We start from the raw sequence: 18,325 nt of genomic DNA, 5'->3' as shown, positions 1-18,325 counted from the left end.
TTATTCAAGTCTTCACTGCAGCTCCTTCTCCAGCCACGTCTGGCTTTTTACAGGCTATTTGTGTGTCCTAGCTGCTAGGTGTAAAGGCTGAGGTCAAAACGGTGTAGCCAAAAGTCCATAAAACAGTCATGCTTCATCAAAATACCATTTGGAAATTTGAAGTGCTCTTCATTTGAAATGCCAGCGAACAGAGTTTTATTTTGGCCTTTGAGGCATTTATGGGTAAAAAGCATACGCCTTTACGGATGTTGCTGGTTCAACAGGATGGCCCAAGGACTACTAGACTACAGTGAGGACTGTTGCATGAGGGCTTTCTGCCTCCATGGTTGTGTTTGGATAGCTCTGGCCCCTAGGCACTGACCTAGAATCAGCTTTCCCTTCTAAGGTCACCAGGTAAAGTTGAGGGCTGCCCTTAGACACTGGCATAGAGTCTGGCTTCTGACCTCATGTCAGTAGCTAAAGGTCGTAGGATTGGAGTAGGCTTACAAAAAGATGACCAGCTACACTTTTACCTCACATATCATTAAGGAATAATTGTTAGGAATCATTGTTATTATCCTGCACCAAGTATTTATCATTGTTGATTCTGTTTCCTAAGAATATCCATTCACAATATAGTGATAAGTATACCCATAACCACACATTACCATTACCACATAACCATTACATTAGCCTATAGTTGGGTGACTAGCTGATGCTACTAGACCTGCAGTCAAGGATAAACCCTGCTGTGAACTGGAGTGCAACATGTTTCAGCAAGACAGACAGCAGCAATATACCGGTCTATGGAAGCCTGTCTCAGTGGACATCTCCATTGGAATGAGAATGACTAGAGCATGTATAGTTCTCTTGAATAATATAGCAACTAGGGCCCGCTCAAATCATTTTTTTAAGAACACGTGGTCTCACGTGTTGCTATAAACTGGCACATTCGTGCACGTCACTTGGTTTTGTATGTTTCCTTGCATATACATTTATGGGCTGAAATAAAAGTTAGGTTTTCTCTTGAGAGGCAGGTGTTCCCCCATCATTACTCTCCAACAATGCCCCATCTGATGCGGGGGAGCCGCAGCTGACACCCGCCAACCGGGGAACAAACACTCGGAGAGAAAGTGACAGGGGAAAATGAAACGGGACGCGAAATGCGGGGGGCGGAAATTATCCTAGCCAAAACAACATGATGAAAGAGAACATATCTCGGCGTGGGACAAGTAGAAATCAAAAGACAGAAGGAACGGAAGTGAGGTTGAGTGTGAGAAGTACAGAAGGATAAATCAGTAGCCTACAATCATGTCAGGCTACCCACGGGGCAGGAGAATTTATACAGATGGGCCTGTTATGGAGACTGAGACAGGCCACTTTTCATGTAGCAATTTTAGAGGAACATTCAGGCTTAGGGCTACAGCATTTCCATCGAGCAATTTTCAAAGCTGAAAATGAGAATGTGCCCTGCTTCAAATATATTATAATTTTCAGGCTGAATTAATTAATTAACAAACACATGTTAATTACAGGCTCGTGTTACGAGCTGATCTGACATGCTATGCACTTTACCCATCTAAAGGTGTCGCCAAACACTTACTTTGAAACATTCATTCACGTATAATAAAATATTCACTGAGGTATATTCAAAAGAAAATACAATTTTCATAATAGGCCCGTTTGGTGCCACGCTCTGACTGGAAAACTCAATTTGGGGTGCAGTGCAACCACAGCATGACGGTAAGCTGAGTCTCCGGTGCTTCTTATTCAGTCGTTATGTGCGCCCCCGAGCTCTGTCAAGAACAAGGGTTTGGAACCGCTGGAGAGTTTTGTTGGTTTCATTCCATTACCGCTATTCCAAGCGGTAATTTGATTAAATATAGCGTTATTTAGGCTAGTGCTCTGCTCTACACTCCACTGGTGATTTCACTTTACATTTAGAACACAAACAAACACAAGTTTTTTGTTTACTCCTAGGCTACTCCAATATCAAACTAGGTCTAATAAATTCCTTTGATGACAATAAGTTCTATAGCCTCCATGTATATGGCCATAATAGCACATTTTAATATTCAGCCTATTATGTTTTGAATGTTACAATAACATACTGTATATAGACTACCGTTCAAAAGTTTGGGGTCACTTAGAAATGTCCTTGTTTTTCAAATCAAATCAAATTTGATTTGTCACATACACATGGTTAGCAAATGCCAATGCGAGTGTAGCGAAATGCTTGTGCTTCTAGTTCCGACCATGCAGTAAAATCTAACAAGTAATCTAACCTAACAATTTCACAACAACTACCTTATACACACAAGTGTAAAGGAATGAATAAGAATATGTACATAAAAATATATGAATGAGCGATGGCCGAATGGCATTGGCAAGATGCAGTAGATGGTATAGAGTACAGTATATACATATGAGATGAGTAATGTAGGGTATGTAAACATTATATAAAGTGGCATTGTTTAAAGTGGCTAGTGATACATTTATTACATCAATTTTTCATTATTAAAGTGGCTAGAGATTTGAGTCAGTATGTTGGCAGTAGCCACTCAATGTTGGTGATGGCTGTTTAACAGTCTGATGGCCTTGAGATAGAAGCTGTTTTTCAGTCTCTCGGTCCCTGCTTTGATGCACCTGTACTGACCTCGCCTTCTGGATGATAGCGGGGTGAACAGGCAGTGGCTTGGGTGGTTGTTGTCCTTGATGATCTTTATGGCCTTCCTGTGACATCGGGTGGTGTAGGTGTCCTGGAGGGCAGGTAGTTTGCCCCTGGTGATGCGTTGTGCAGACCTCACTACCCTCTGGAGAGCCTTACGGTTGTGGGCAGAGCAGTTGCCGTACCAGGCGGTGATACAGCCCGACAGGATGCTCTCGATTGTGCATTTGGAGACAAGCCAAATTTGTTCAGCCTCCTGAGGTTGAAGAGGCGTTGCTGCGCATTCTTCACCACGCTGTCTGTGTGGGTGGACCATTTCAGTTTGTCCGTGATGTGTACGCCGAGGAACTTAAAACTTTCCACCTTCTCCACTACTGTCCCGTCGATGTGGATAGGGGGGTGCTCCCTCTGCTGTTTCCTGAAGTCCACAATCATCTCCTTTATTTTGTTGACATTGAGTGTGAGGTTATTTTCCTGACATCACACTCCAAGGGCCCTCACCTCCTCCATGTAGGCTGTCTCGTCGTTGTTGGTAATCAAGCCTACCACTGTAGTGTCGTCTGCAAACTTGATGATTGAGTTGGAGGCGTGCATGGCCACGCAGTCATGGGTGAACAGGGAGTACAGGAGAGGGCTGAGAACGCACCCTTGTGGGGCCCCAGTGTTGAGGATCAGCGGGGTGGAGATGTTGTTACCTACCCTCACCACCTGGGGGCGGCCCGTCAGGAAGTCCAGGACCCAGTTGCACAGGGTGGGGTCGAGACCCAGGGTCTCGAGCTTAATGACGAGTTTGGAGGGTACTATGGTGTTAAATGCTGAGCTGTAGTCGATGGACAGCATTCTTAGGGCAGTGTGCAGTGTGATTGCAATGGCGTCGTCTGTGGACCTATTGGGGCAGTAAGCAAATTGGACTGGGTCTAGGGTGTCAGGTAGGGTGGAGGTGATATGGTACTTGACTAGTCACTCAAAGCACTTTATGATGACGGAAGTGAGTGCTACGGGGCGATAGTCATTTAGCTCAGTTACCTTCGCTTTCTTGGGAACAGGAACAATGGTGGCCCTCTTGAAGCATGTGGGAACCAGCAGACTGGGATAAGGATTGATTGAATATGTCCGTAAAACACACCAGCCAACTGGTCTGCGCATGCTCTGAGGACGCGGCTGGGGATTCCATCTGTGCCGGCAGCCTTGCGAGGGTTAACGCGTTTAAATGTTTTACTCACGTTGGCTGCAGTGAAGGAGAGCCCGCAGGTTTTGGTAGCAGGCTGTATCAGTGGCACTGTGTTGTTCTCAAAGCGAGCAAAGAAGTTGTTTAGTTTGTCTGGGGGCAAGACATCGTGGTTTGCGACGGGGCTGGTTTTCCTTTTGTAGTCTGTGATTGACTGTAGTCCCTGCCACATACCTCTCGTGTCTGAGCCGTTGAATTGCGACTCTACTTTGTCTCTATACTGACGCTTAGCTTGTTTGATTGCCTTGCGGAGGGAATAGCTACACTGTTTGTATTCGGTCATGTTTCCGGTCACCTTGCCCTGATTAAAAGCAGTGGTTCGTGCTTTCAGATTTGCGCGAATGCTGTCATCAATCCACGGTTTCTGGTTGGGGGAATGTTTTAATAGACGCTGTGGGAGTCCTCAACTGGCAGCTTCATTAAATATTACCCGTAAAACACCAGTCTCAACGTCAACAGTGAAGAGGCGACTCCGGGATGCTGGCCTCCTAAGCAGAGTTGCAAAGAAAAAGCCATATCTCAGACTGGCCAATAAAGAGAAAAGATTAAGATGGGCAAAAGAACACAGACACTGGACAGAGGAACTCTGCCTAGAAGGACAGCACCCCGGAGTCACCTCTTCACTGTTGACGTTGAGACTGGTGTTTTACGGGTACTATTTAATGAAGTTGCCAGTTGAGGACTTGTGAGGCGTCTGTTTCTCAAACTAGACACTCGAATGTACTTGTCCTCTTGCTCAGTTGTGCACCGGGGCCTCCCACTCCTCTTTCTATTCTGGTTAGAGCCCGTTTGTGCTGTTCTGTGAAGGGAGTAGTACACAGCGTTGTACGAGATCTTCAGTTTCTTGGCAATTTCTCACATGGAATAGCCTTAATTTCTCAGTACAAGAATAGACTGATGAGTTTCAGAAGAAAGTTATTTGTTTCTGGCCATTTTGAGCCTGTAATCGAACCCACAAATGCTGATGCTCCAGATACTTAACTAGTCTAAAGAAGGCCAGTTTTATTCCTTCTTTAATCATAACAACAGTTTTCAGCTGTGCTAACATAATTGCGAAAGGGTTTTCTAATGATCAATTAGCCGTTTAAAATGATCAATTAGCGAACACAACGTGCCATTGGAACACAGGAATGATGGTTGCTGATAATGGGCCACTGTACACCTATGTAGATATTCCATAAAAAAATCTGCCATTTCCAGCTACAATAGTCATTTACAACATTAACAATGTCTACACTGTATTTCTGATCCATTTTATGTTATTTTAATGCACAAAAAAAGTATTTATTTCAAAAACAAGGACATTTCTAAGTGACCTCAAACGGTAGTGTATATATTTTTTAATGCATCTCATTGAATATGAATAATACATGTTGGCCTAACTATGCATGTAAATACCTTTTATTTGGTAGGCTGTTAATGTTTGTTATCAATTAGGTTTATAGTAGCCTACCTACATTGATTGATTGATTGATCGATCGATATTGTAGTATGTTTCCTCCCTCTCCCCTTGTTTTCTGAACCCACCCTCATCTTTATATACAATCCTCCACTTGCTCCTTGCTTCTTATTGGTCAGAGAACATTTCCGAGTCCCGCCCTCTCTGCTTGCTTTTAAATATATTTAAGTAACCAAGAAAAACTGTCCGAACCACGGTCGTTTATTCACGTCAACGAGAAAAAAATGGGTGTATGTGTCTAGTAGTAAGCAGGTTTTTTTTGTATGTAAAAAGACTCCAGTGAATGTTGTTAAACAGAACCAAACACACTCCAGGCTTTATTCGCGGGTGAACCTGCGGGTTCACGTCACTTTGATTGCTCCAAGGAAGAGGAATATCAAAAAAGAGATCAGCGGGACTATCAACGATGGCATTTACGGCGGTGTGGAACTACTGCGTTCCCTTGTCCGTCATCACTTTGCTCTCTCTTGTGGGGACAGGTAAGAACATTTTCTATTTGGGAATGATATAAAGAATGGGCTATCCGCTGGTTAAGAAAGACTCAGAAACGAGAGGTTCATACTTTCTGTAGGGACTTGCCCTGATCTTTGTTGACTATTCAAGTGGAAAGGAGTGCGTGACAATAACCTAAACGCTAAATATGCACCGCAGGCTATTTCGTTATGGATATTATATATTTTGTCAGTGGATAGGACTGCGCGCTGCCTGCCTGGGACAGTGGTGATTGTGCATATGCGATTACGCGCCTCATGTGGTCTGTGAAGCGTTTTAAGACCGATGTGGTCTGTATCTCATTGAACACACATCGTTGATGTTTCACCTACACATCGATATATTGATGCTACATGGTAGCATAGTTTATTTTCTGTGTTTGGACAGGTAGTATTATATGCAAACATGCGTTGTTACGACCCCATATTGAAAACAAAAGTAAAAGCTATTGCCACCATTGTACCTTTTGGCCAGTGTTCAGATCTTATATGATATTTAATTGTACATTGCATCGCCATCATACGCCGTAACCTATACGTCTTCCACTTCATCATTTGTATCGACAGAACATAGTTGGGATACACATAACGGGGTGTATAGCTAGATATACGATTGTGCGCGCCATGCGCATAGGCTATGTAACCGCACAGTGTGAATATCGATTCAGCCACATGCCTGCTCATAACAAATACCGCAGCAGAGCAGAGAATCCCACTACTACCACACATTCTCTGTCCAGTCAGTCACTGCTGACAGCGTCCTCGGCAGAGTCATTTTGCTTGCCTGGGTTCTAGGGACAGATAGTCGCAGTGTGCTAGCCCAGTATCCTTAGCATCATATGTTCGTCAGAAAATGAGTAGTAATCTATCAGACATTCTCCACATTATGTGTTCTGGGAGCTTTGAGTTCTCAACACCTTATCAGCTGGTCTGATATCTATAAATGTTGTATTGCAGAATGATCGTTAAAGCCAGGCACCCTGGAGGCTACTATTGTCCTCTCTCCCTTGTATATCTGTGTGCCTAGGGATAGTCCCAACCTGTTCCCATAGGGACAGCCTGTTTCATGCTCACCATCCCATGAGAAGTGCATGTGCTGCACACTGGAGATGTGGATTAATGTCATCTCCAAGACAACTTGCTCTTTTTACTGCATGGCTTTGGTTTCGCCATCTGTTTGTATCCGAGAGGAATTGCTTTAGCTCAGCTTGCGTCAATGTTTATTAGAATGAGTTACAATTCTCATGATTCTAACACAGGAATTAGAAGTGGGTTGTGTGGATAGTCTTGTTTTATAGGTTCCCATATGGTACCCATTAGCTATTACTAAGTTATATTACTGTAGTGTAGGCAGATGTCTTTATATTCAGTAATATTGATTATGCTTCTAGCAAGGCAGTGAATGGGTTAAGATCTTGCTTCCATAGTGTAGTGTATTGTCACAGAGCGGTGCTGTGCCTGCCGATGATGTCTACTGTTGGAGAAACATTAGTCTTTCCTCCATACCCCTATGTGTGTATTCCACAGCTGCTGCTCTATAGCCAAGAGAGGGAGAGAGAGAATGATGTTATATGCATGAGTGTGTTATTGTATGTGCATGTATCCTTTACTGGAGTAAGAGAGAAAGGTGTGTGTTTTTGCTGCTTACAGTGCAGGGTTTTGTCAGAGCTGCAGTCTGCCTTGGCTGGGGCCTGGTTGGTGATCACTGTCATTAATCAAGCTAGTGACAGGGCTGGGGGGGTGGGGAGTCAGCCGAGGGGAGTAAGGAATCATGACATGTAACGTGGTCGAGTTTATGGGGCGCTAGAATGGGGTAGGGAGAGGGAGGAGAGCAATAGAAAGAGGGGGTTGGGGAAAGGAGGAGAGGCAGAGCGACAATGAGGAGATGGAGCTGGAGAGATGGCTGGTTTTCAACACCCCTTCATCATGCAAATCAGGATGGAAATCAAGAAAACTAATTTAGAGGGGAGGTGGAGGAGGGAGACGAGGGGAAGGGAGAAAAAGAGAGTCCCTCTGACAATGGCAGAGAGAGAGAGAGATGGATGGATGGATTGGATGGATGAATAGACAGAGTGATGTAAAGACAGGGAGGCAGCCAGAGATGGCTGCCTAAGAGGAAGAGAAGGAGAAAGAGGGACAGAAAGCGATGGTGAGTGGGAGAGAGATGAAGAAGAAAAGCAGAGGCAAGGAGGACTTCACAGCGCGTGTCTGCTGGGCAAGCCTGAGGGACACACACACACACACACACACACACACACACACACACACACACACACACACACACACACACACACACACACACACACACTGAGAGCTCTGTATCGGGGTTCTGGTGTGTGTGTGTGTGGGTGATCCGCTACAGCTGCAGGCCAAACTGCCAGAGCATCCCCAGAGCAAATCAAATCAAATGTTATTTGTCACATGTGCCAAATACAACAGGTGTAGACCTTACAGTGAAATGCTTACTTACAAGCCCTTAACAGAGTAACTAAACTAACAATGCAGTTTTAAGAAAAATACAACCAAAAAAATAAGAAATACAAGTAACAAATAATTAAAGAGCAACAGTAAAATAACAATAGCTTGGCTATATACAGGGGCTACCGGTACAGAGTCAATGTGCGGGGGCATTGGTTAGTCGAGGTAATTGAGGTAATATATACATGTGGGTAGATTTATTAAAGTGACTTATGCATAGATAATAACAGAGATTGGCAGCAGTGTAAAGGGGGGGGGGGGGGGGGCGCAATGCAAATAGTCCAGTTAGCCATTTGATTAGATGTTCAGGAGCCTTTTGGACCTAGACTTGGTGCTCCAGTACCGCTTGCTGTGCGGTAGCAGAGAGAACACTATATGACTAGGGTGGCTGGAGTCTTTGACAATTTTTAGGGACTTCCTCTGACACCGCCTGGTATAGTGGTCCTGGATGGCAGGAAGCTTGGCCCCAGTGATGTACTGAGCCATACGCACTACCCTCTGTAGTGGCTTGCGGTCGGAGGCCGAGCAGTTGCCATACTGCTAACGCCACCTCTGCTGCTACCAGCACCACTACCACCACACTGCACCCCAGCCAGTCTGCTCTTACTGCTGCTCCTATCACCTCTGGGCATTGAATCACCTCCATTTGTTTATGTGACTGCGTGCAATGAGAGCCATCCGTTTGAGCCCCTTGTCATCATGCATCTGGGCCATGGATCTGCTAAAGACACTGGCGTTGAAAAACGGTAGCAATTGGATGGACTTGGGGGAGAAGATTTGAATACCAATTATTGTCTGTGTGCACACGTACACATCCACATGCGCCGAGTATAAATCAATGTCGGTGTGAGTCACCGTCTTATTCTGCCTTAAACACACTAACATATAGGGAAGCAGGCATACACACACACACACACTGGGACTTCAGAGGACAGCTGACACAGTTTGATCAGGTTACTGTCTAATGCAAGAAGATGAGTGATTACGCAAGACGCTCTGTCAGCCTGAGTCGTTTTTTTATGCTTGTCAGGCATAGTTTGCATCATGTCAGAGTAGGATTCACTTGTGCTTTCTTCTAGATTACGCCGGAATCACTAGTTCAGCTCACCACTTTGTTCTTTAATGCATCGAAGAAGTCTTCAGCGTAAGCCAAGATTTTATCCTTTGATCCAAACCTTTGATAATTCTACTCCAAATAAAATAAGGTTGTCGACAATTTCATTAAAATAGTGGGACGTCCTCCTCTTCTCACACGCGTGCCATAATAAAGTTCTTGAGCGATGCCAATGTTGGAATTTCTCTGTAGTACATCCTTACTTCATGATTCCTCTCTAGTGGGACTACACGATGGGAAAATCAAACGTTGTCATACGGTGCTGGCGTGCCCGTCAAGTCAACATGATTGGGGCAATACTCAGGTTTGTTTGTATTCAGCCTGGCACGGCAGTATCACAGCAGTTTGATCAGCTGATTTAGTTTAAAGGCTATCTGCTGTCAAAACAGAAGCTCTGTCTTCTGCACTACGGGACACTGAAGGGATCAACTCATAAACAAATTTGAGTGTGTTGCTTTTCACAAAGTCACAACGGTGAACGAGAGAAAGAGAGCGAGAGTGAGTTACGGAGCGTAATGTGGGCGAGTTTTATTCTTCTCCCTTCGGTTTTATGGTTCCATTACTCATGGATTTAAAATTTCCTAGCTGACTGTTTAGTGCAGGTGATGCATTTAACTGTAATGATTTTCTCATTTCCAACTAGCCCACCGTCTCATCCATAACAATGGAAATATGGGCAATATCTCAAGTCTTAAGTATATTCCTCTTTTAGTCTTTTCTCCCTTCCTCTACACACTGATCAGAAAACACAGGATATGTGAAAGCAACATGGTAGAAGCCCATCAGGAATGTCTAGCTCATCAATGTCAGTGCAGACTGCAGAGGGAGGGAAGGAGAGGAAGAGAGGAAGCCACTTTGAGATTATTGAGATGACTTGGCCTCTATCAGACTTGGCCGTCAGTCACATGCCATAGTTCACTTCCTGTTTACTACTTACAGTAGCTGATCTGTCCGCAGTGAGAAGTTGACAGGATATAAATAGATTGTGGAGACTGGCAATGGAAAGGCAGAAGGCAACCATGTTGATGATTTTAGTCAGATATCTAATTTGTTTCTTTTCAGTCCAATAAAAATAAATTCTGGACTTGTGAGGGATTATTAAAAAAAATATATATTGACTTATATTGACTTTAAAGCGGAATTTAATTTAGAATAATTGACCTCCTCAGAGAGTGCTAAACATGCTAATAATAACAGTGATTTACCTAAGCTGTCCTTATGACATGTCTATGTCTGAGTAATTGGCTTTCCACCAACTTCTCTGGGAAGATGTTATGATGAAGAGGAGATGTCAAGGACATCCTTATTTTCTGGCTCTCTCAGCCTGTCAATCAATCTGTTGTTTAATCTCCCGTTGAGTGTCTGCTCCTCTCTCCTCCCCAGCTTCTTGGTCAGTAAACTGCGACAGCCTTTTCTCATGTCCCTCTGTATGTTCTGACCTTCTGTCTCTTGGGCCGGTGCTCTTTATGTTCCTTACCGCTGTCTGTGTGTCTGTTTTGCTGTTGAGACTGTGAAATCAGAGCATCGATTCCCACTTCACCATCGCTTGACACTTTGTGTAGTATATGTGGTACTGCTGTGTGTTCTTTGTGCGCCACACTCTTATGTGAAGGACCTCGGAATTGAATTCAACAATAGCAAGAAACAGGGACAATGAGAGAACTAGGGAGAGTGAGTGGGAAAGAGAGAGAGGAAGAGAGAGAGGAACAGGGCTAAAGAGAAAACAGGATATAGAGCTTGAAGAAGGGGAAGTCACAGAGGTGAACATTCCTTCCTATTGAGGACTCTGTTGCCATGACTCTGGGTAAACACCGCCCCCCTCCCCTTTGCTCCCCGTGCTTGTTTAACACCCTGCTCCACCCTGCTGACACCTGTCTCCCTGACTCCCGAATGGCCTGGCACTAACACAGCGGGATGGAGGGCCCCCGGTAACACTGTAACCACAGTGATTATACCCACTCAGACGGCGTTAGAGCCCTCGCCAGCCTTGATTGGATGATAGGAGCTGATTGAACTGAAAGGCCACCCGTCTCAAATTGGAGTGTTGAAACCTGGGCGCTGCTTGAGCAACGGAGCTAATACATGCCTCCCATTGGTTGATGAGGATGAAGAGAGAAGCAGACAGAAGCACGCCCACTCACACACACACACACAGACACACGCACACACTTCAAATCACCTGTGATGAGTGGCTAGCCATCTTACATTGGAGTGTAAGGCACAACAGTGTAATGGGGCTAATACTGTCCCATCGTTAGCTCATGAGTACAGTCTGAGTACAGATTCTGAATGGGCTATATTAGGGGCTCCTCCAGGGTCAGGGGGATGAGAGACACAGAGATTAGTCCAGGTGAGGCTTCCTCAGCAGGGCATGACACGCAGACCAGTCCCCCTGGAGTCTGGCTCTGTTGGAGGTGGTTTATGCTGAGCAGAGAGGGTGATCGGAGAAGAGAGGATAGAGAGGAGAAAGAGGAGGGTGTATATTGCTGCTTGTTGGGCCTGGGAAAGATGGAAGCTGGGAAAGGAGGGAAGGAGCCCTGAGCGTACGTCACAGACCAGTGGAGCGGACCGGCTGAGAGCCGGGGTGAGAGACGGAGAGAGGAGTCCAACAAACGAGTGAATGATTGCAGGATTTGGAGTTGAAAATGGAAGGGTGGAGAAAGACAAGGGAGATGAATCTGCCCGTGCAGAGCCTTTTTATTTTTATTTTTATTGAACTTTTGTTTAACCAGGCAAGTCAGTTAAGAACATATTTTTATTTACAATGACAGCCTACCAAAAGGCAAAAAGCCTCCTGCGGGGGCTGGGATTCAAAATAAATCAAATAAAAATATAGGACAAAACACACATCACGACAAGAGAGACAACACAACACATGAAGAGAGACCTAAGACAACAACATAGCATTGCAGCAACACATGACAACAGCATGGTAGCGACACAACATGACAACAACATGGTAGCAACACATGGCAGCAGCACAACATGGTAGTAGCACAAAACAGGGTACAAACATTATTGGGCACAGACAGCAGCACAAAGGGCAAGAAGATAGAGACAACAATACATCACGCAAAGCAGTCACAACTGTCAGTAAGAGTGTCCATGATTGAGTCTTTGAATGAAGAGATTGAGATAAAACTGTCCAGTTTGAGTGTTTGTTGCAGCTCGTTCCAGTCGCTAGCTGCAGTGAACTGAAAAGAGGAGCGACCCAAGGATGTGTGTGCTTTGGGGACCTTTAACAGAATGTGACTGACAGAATGGATGTTGTATGTGGAGGATGACGGCTGCAGTAGATATCTCAGCTAGGGGGAGTGAGGCCTTATAGGGTTTTATAAATAAGCATCAACCAGTGGGTCTTGCGACGCGTATACAGAGATGACCAGTTTACAGAAGAGTGTAGAGTGCAGTGATGTGTCCTATAAGGAGCATTGGTGGCAAATCTGATGGTCGAATGGTAAAGAACATCTAGCCACTCGAGAGCTGGAAAGCTGGAGGAAGAGAAGAAGAAAGAGGTGGATAGATTAAGAACGGAGGTGTGACCACAGGCAATGTACAGAGATCCAAGGCGGCAGAGTGGAAAGAGGAGTGGGAGAGAGACTCGATGGCCATGTAGAGGAGTGGGTGCTGTGTAGGTGAACACAACAGACTACTCAGAGAAAAGAGGCCATGATCGATAAGCTCATTCTATACACACACACACACACACACACACACACACACACACACACACACACACACACACACACACACACACACACACACACACAATGATATACACTGTCTGTCATTCTCTCAGGTCGCTATGCTCCCACTTACATAGTGTGTAGAACAGCACAGTAGTACTTAGCGTTCAGTATTAACCCACCCCCCCACCCCCCTCTTCAAATTACTAAGATTTCCTCTTGAAATGACCTTCTCAGAACCCCCCCTGAACCCCCTCCGTAACACACACACACACACAGACACAGACACAGCCATTCAGCAGCTTGCCATTTACCAGGAGTTCTAATTTTTAATAATGGGACGTATTGATGAGCTCTGGAAATGTCCAGTCTTTCTCTCTTTCTCTCTTAAAGAGTGACTGCCTTTCAAAGATATTTGTTGCTTTTTAAAACGGAGTATGGGGCACCGATTCGAGTCAGGAAGTCAGTCTTGTCTAAATCAGAGTTCGGAACATCGGTGCGTCACAACGGATAAATGAAGGTTGGGTTTTGGTTTGACACTAACATAGTGTGAACAGCTGTGGTGATGGCTCTCGATCCAATAGCATAGACAGTGAGACAGACCTGCCCAGCAGCTCTGACTTTGTTTACATAAGACAACCCATCTCACATGTTTTTACTTGAGAAATACTGCACAGAACACCTTAGTTAGATGTCAAATTGGCAACGAAAACATCAAAATGAAGATCTCTTGAGTTCTCTTACATTCATTCTTGGGATTTTGAGGGAAGTGAAATAGGCTTCCGTGTCTACAGTGTCTCATGGGGGACAAACATCATTAACCAAAAGCGGATTCAGACAAGAAACACAACTCCAAGACTGAAATCTCATTTTTCTAATGAGCAACAGAAAAACACGTGCCGATCGGCTTGTTCAGTCATTCTTGAAGGGAAATCAGACTAACGTTTTTAAAGGTCACCACAACACTTTTGAAAAGGTCTGCGATGAGGTCACCATCTTAGAATGTCTCCAAATGCCCCTGTCTCAGTGCAGACTCATATCTACTGTGAATATGCCTGTTGGCTGAGGTTGTTTTTTGTCTTGAAGGAAGGAGTTTTTTAGGACGTGGATGAAACATTGATATTCCAGACCGATTATGTTCCTTATTCAGGCCAGCTAATTACGATAATGGCGATAATGAGTTATTTGGCTCCTAATGTGTGTTTGAAGTGGGAGAGTTGCAAAATAATGTTTCTCAGTGGGCTTGTCATTATTAGCTGTTACCAACAGTGATATAATGCTTTGTTTATCTGAGCCGTCCCATATGCTCTTTCAAGAACAAGCATGTCTGTTGATTGCTAGATTCAGTGAAAAGGATAACTGCTGCCACTAGATCAAATACACAAGATTGAGCAATATGGTTCTGGAGGGAGGCCAGATAATTGTTGACTAGTGCTGAGCCGAATAATCAAAATGTCAGTTATTTTTTTGTTTATTAACAGCTAATTGATAATAATATTTTAGTAAAGTAATTTGAATAAATTATGGTTAATAGGTGATAATCAGTAATGGGCAGTCACTACCATCATGGGACTTCTATTAATTGTTAGATCCTGTGTTATAGCATTCAACCCAAATAATCAAAATCGAAACCAAACCGACCTCAAAAAGCACTAATCGCTCAGCACTATTGTTGACACACCACTGGAATCGCTCTACAGTAGCATCGCTTTTAATCGCATGAGCCACACCCAACTCTCTCAGCCTGAGACAACAGCTTCAGTGTCAGGAGTGAGCTTTGATCCGCTTCATTAGTAAACCGTAAACCACCATTAATTAGGGGCAATTAATTACCAGGACATGAAAACAATCCTCGAAAGGTTTGCCACACTTAAAGACCCCCAAGCGTTCCAGAAGAAAGAGAGGGGAGAGGGGCCGGAGAGGGAGAAAGACCCCAAGCGTTCCAGAAGAAAGAGAGGGGAGAGGGGCCGGAGAGGGAGAAAGACCCCCAAGCGTTCCAGAAGAAAGAGAGGGGAGAGGGGCCGGAGAGGGAGAAAGACCCCCAAGCGTTCCAGAAGAAAGAGAGGGGAGAGGGGCCGGAGAGGGAGAAAGACCCCCAAGCGTTCCAGAAGAAAGAGAGGGGAGAGGGGCCGGAGAGGGAGAAAGACTCCAGTGAGGTGCTAAATGTTGCTGCAGGGAGATTTACCGAGATGATTTGCAGGGCTTTTTAGAGATTCATAAGATCATCAATTCATGCAGTCCTTTCGATGAGAAACAAAGCGGTGCGGGCCACCTGCGCAGAGGGAAGAGATGATCTCACCTCAAAGTGGAACTCTCCTTTTTTTAAAGGGAGAGATTGTTACGCTCTGAGAAGCGCGGCCGGCGCTAAGAAAACAGCCAAGCACCAGCGACCTTGAAGACGGGTTAGTGCTTGTTGAGTTTATAGCGCTGTCTCTAAGTAGTCGTTTTGTTAGGATGGTTAGTAGGTGATAAGCAGGTAGAGCTGGATTCACCTCATTTCATTGAGTGTGGTGTGCTGTTCTCTGGGCTCTCTGTAGTTTACAGCGGTGCATGGAGCGATAGATGTACAGCTGCCTGACTCTGTGGCTGGATGCAGCCTCTCGGAGACGGTTCAGTGTGGCTGCAGATGCTGATATCTCCATGTTCATCTGAGAGGGTATAATGGGAAAGGTGTAAGGGGGATACCTAGTCAGTTGTACAACTGAATGCCTTCAACTGAAATGTGTCTTCCGCATTTAACCCAACCCCTCTGAATCAGAGAGGTGTAATTATAGGCTGCAGACGGGCCTGGGCCCTCTCTCTCTCTCTCTGTCTGTCTGTCTGTCTGTCTGGCAGAACAGAACAGGACAGTCACACAGCCTAACAGACAGGCCTGGGCCCTCTCCTCTCCCTAGCCTCTCTCTCTCTCTGTCTGGCAGAACAGAACAGGACAGTCACACAGCCTAACAGACAGGCCTGGGCCCCTCTCCTCTCCCTAGCCTCTCTCGCTCTGTCTGGCAGAACAGGACAGTCACACAGCCTAACAGACAGGCCTGGGCCCTCTCCTCTCCCTAGCCCCTCTCTCGCTCTGTCTGGCAGAACAGGAAAGTCACACAGCCTAACAGACGGGCCTGGGCCCCTCTCCTCTCCCTAGCCCCTCTCTCGCTCTGTCTGGCAGAACAGGACAGTCACACAGCCTAACAGACGGGCATGGGCCCCTGTCCTCTCCCTAGCCTCTCTCTCTCTCTGTCTGGCAGAACAGAACAGGACAGTCACACAGCCTAACAGACGGGCCTGGGCCCCTCTCCTCTCCCTAGCCCCTCTGTCCTGTCCTGTCCTGCCAGACAGAGAGAGAGTCACACAGCCTAACAGACGGGCCTGGGCCCCTCTCCTCTCCCTAGCCCCTCTCTCTCTCTGTCTGGCAGAACAGGACAGTCACACAGCCTAACAGACGGGCCTGAGCCCTCTCCTCTCCCTAACCTCTCTCTCTCTCTGTCTGGCAGGACAGGACAGTCACACAGCCTAACAGACGGGCCTGAGCCCTCTCCTCTCCCTAACCTCTCTCTCTCTCTGTCTGGCAGGACAGGACAGTCACACAGCCTAACAGTGAGCCAGCCATTGATATTGAGGTGATTCGACAGAGAGGACCCAGATATGGACGTTAGTCAGCACAGCCAGAACCACAGGCAGAACATTGGAACGGTTGCCTACTCTGCCTTGTTGGGGAAATGGAAAATGAAAATGAACAGGCTTGTTGTGGCCAATGGATTTCGATGGAAAGAGTCCACAAAGGGACTGGTATTCTAGTTGTTATTCATGTCTGTTCCATGGATACGTCTTGTTATAGGCCTGTTATGTGTACTGGTCTCCTCTCTCCACAATAGCTTAGCACTCAGTTTGAAACAATACTATGCCCTTGTATTTAGTGTCAAAGATCCATGATGGCAGATAGTGTCGCCCCCAAAATGTCCTCCTGTGACCTTTCTGTTGATCAGATCATGTAAAAGTCCCTCTACTACGTCTGGCCTACTTTTATATGCAATTCCATGGCTTGGGGAGATGGATTTGAGTGGTGTTGAGGGGAAAGTGATTAATGGGCTTACACAGAAAATTAAAAACAAACATAAAACATTGGTAATTAAAAACCAGGTTGATCCCCAAAGATGGGTGATGGATAAATCATTTAGCAGTGTGGCAGGCACTGTGGAGGACACACACACACACACACACACACACACACACACACACACACACACACACACACACACACACACACACACACACACACACACACACTCTCTCTCCCGGAGAGACCTTGGATTTTGCAGAGGAATTTACTTGAATGTGTTTGGGCTAACATTTTCTCTGCACAGTTCAAATGTCAGGCCACATACTGGCCTTTTCTGATGAGCTTCTAAGGATGATGTATCAGACGGGAGGAACACACCTGGTGCAGCTCGTCAATGTACTTAAACCCATCGTCTTTCTCTTTGTTTTCCTTGTAGCTTGGCATACCTTGCTCTTCCCTTTGTCCCCGCTCAGAACCTGTTTCTCTCTTTTCAGGTCTTTTCTTTTTTTCATTTACATTAATCCCTCTCTCATTCTTTCAATGTCCCCATCTTTATCTCTCTCTCTCACACACACACCCCTACCCCAGAGTGGTGAAGGCCCAGAAGTGATTAAGTGGTATTGTGTGTACTCACCACAGACCGTCAATAGCTTTCATTGCCATCTCTCTATCCCCTTCCCTTGTCAGTCCATCTCCATCCCAGCAGTGCACTTCTGTGACAATAGCCACACACACACACACACACACACACACACACACACACACACACACACACACACACACACACACACACCTCAATCATCAGGCAGTGGTGTGTGTATTTAGCAGCTGCACAATGGTTGAATCAGAGCCGATCAGCAGGATACAGGCTCCCCAGTTAAAAGGGAATGAGGAAGGGAAGGAGGGACAGACAGATTTCTGCAGGAGGGTACGTTTGCTACCTCGGCAGCCCCACTGTTTGGTGATTGATCTCTTGGCCGTCATCCTCCATCGTCTCCCTCCTCTCTGATTCTGACCCCGGGATACAGGGATGTGATGGCCAGGTGTGTTGGGAAGGTTTGACTGGGCCCAGGTGGCCAGCATCAACGCCTGTGGTGTTGCTTTCCCTCCTCATTTGCATAGAGAAAATGTGTTTTGCAGCCCTCTTGTCTTTTCCCTGTCTATGTTATTGTTT

At 45.6% G+C, this 18,325-nt stretch overlaps 1 protein-coding gene and 1 long non-coding RNA gene across 3 annotated transcripts in view; one reads left to right on the top strand and one right to left on the bottom strand.

Annotated features, from left to right (window-relative positions):
* The first annotated feature begins 5,504 nt into the window (after positions 1-5,504).
* Positions 5,505-18,325, top strand: part of LOC139573432 (cell adhesion molecule 4-like) — a 156,094-nt gene continuing 143,273 nt past the window's right edge. The window contains exon 1 of the mRNA XM_071396858.1: positions 5,505-5,813. Coding sequence (XP_071252959.1) covers positions 5,741-5,813 — 73 coding nt within the window. The 5' untranslated portion in view covers positions 5,505-5,740. The remainder of the gene's footprint in view (positions 5,814-18,325) is intronic.
* LOC139573435 (uncharacterized) overlaps positions 11,295-18,325 on the bottom strand; it is a 25,750-nt gene continuing 18,719 nt past the window's right edge. The window contains exons 2-4 of one of the 2 annotated variants that reach the window (XR_011674594.1): positions 17,786-17,864; positions 15,596-15,751; positions 11,295-12,908 (exon numbers count right to left, since the gene is read on the bottom strand). This is a non-coding gene — a long non-coding RNA (uncharacterized lncRNA). The remainder of the gene's footprint in view (positions 12,909-15,595; positions 15,752-17,785; positions 17,865-18,325) is intronic. The other variant, XR_011674595.1, reaches the window with a different exon arrangement.

This window comes from Salvelinus alpinus, chromosome 4, assembly GCF_045679555.1.
Source record: "Salvelinus alpinus chromosome 4, SLU_Salpinus.1, whole genome shotgun sequence".
Taxonomy (NCBI): domain Eukaryota; kingdom Metazoa; phylum Chordata; class Actinopteri; order Salmoniformes; family Salmonidae; genus Salvelinus; species Salvelinus alpinus.
This window is presented reverse-complemented; position numbering and strand designations above follow the sequence as displayed.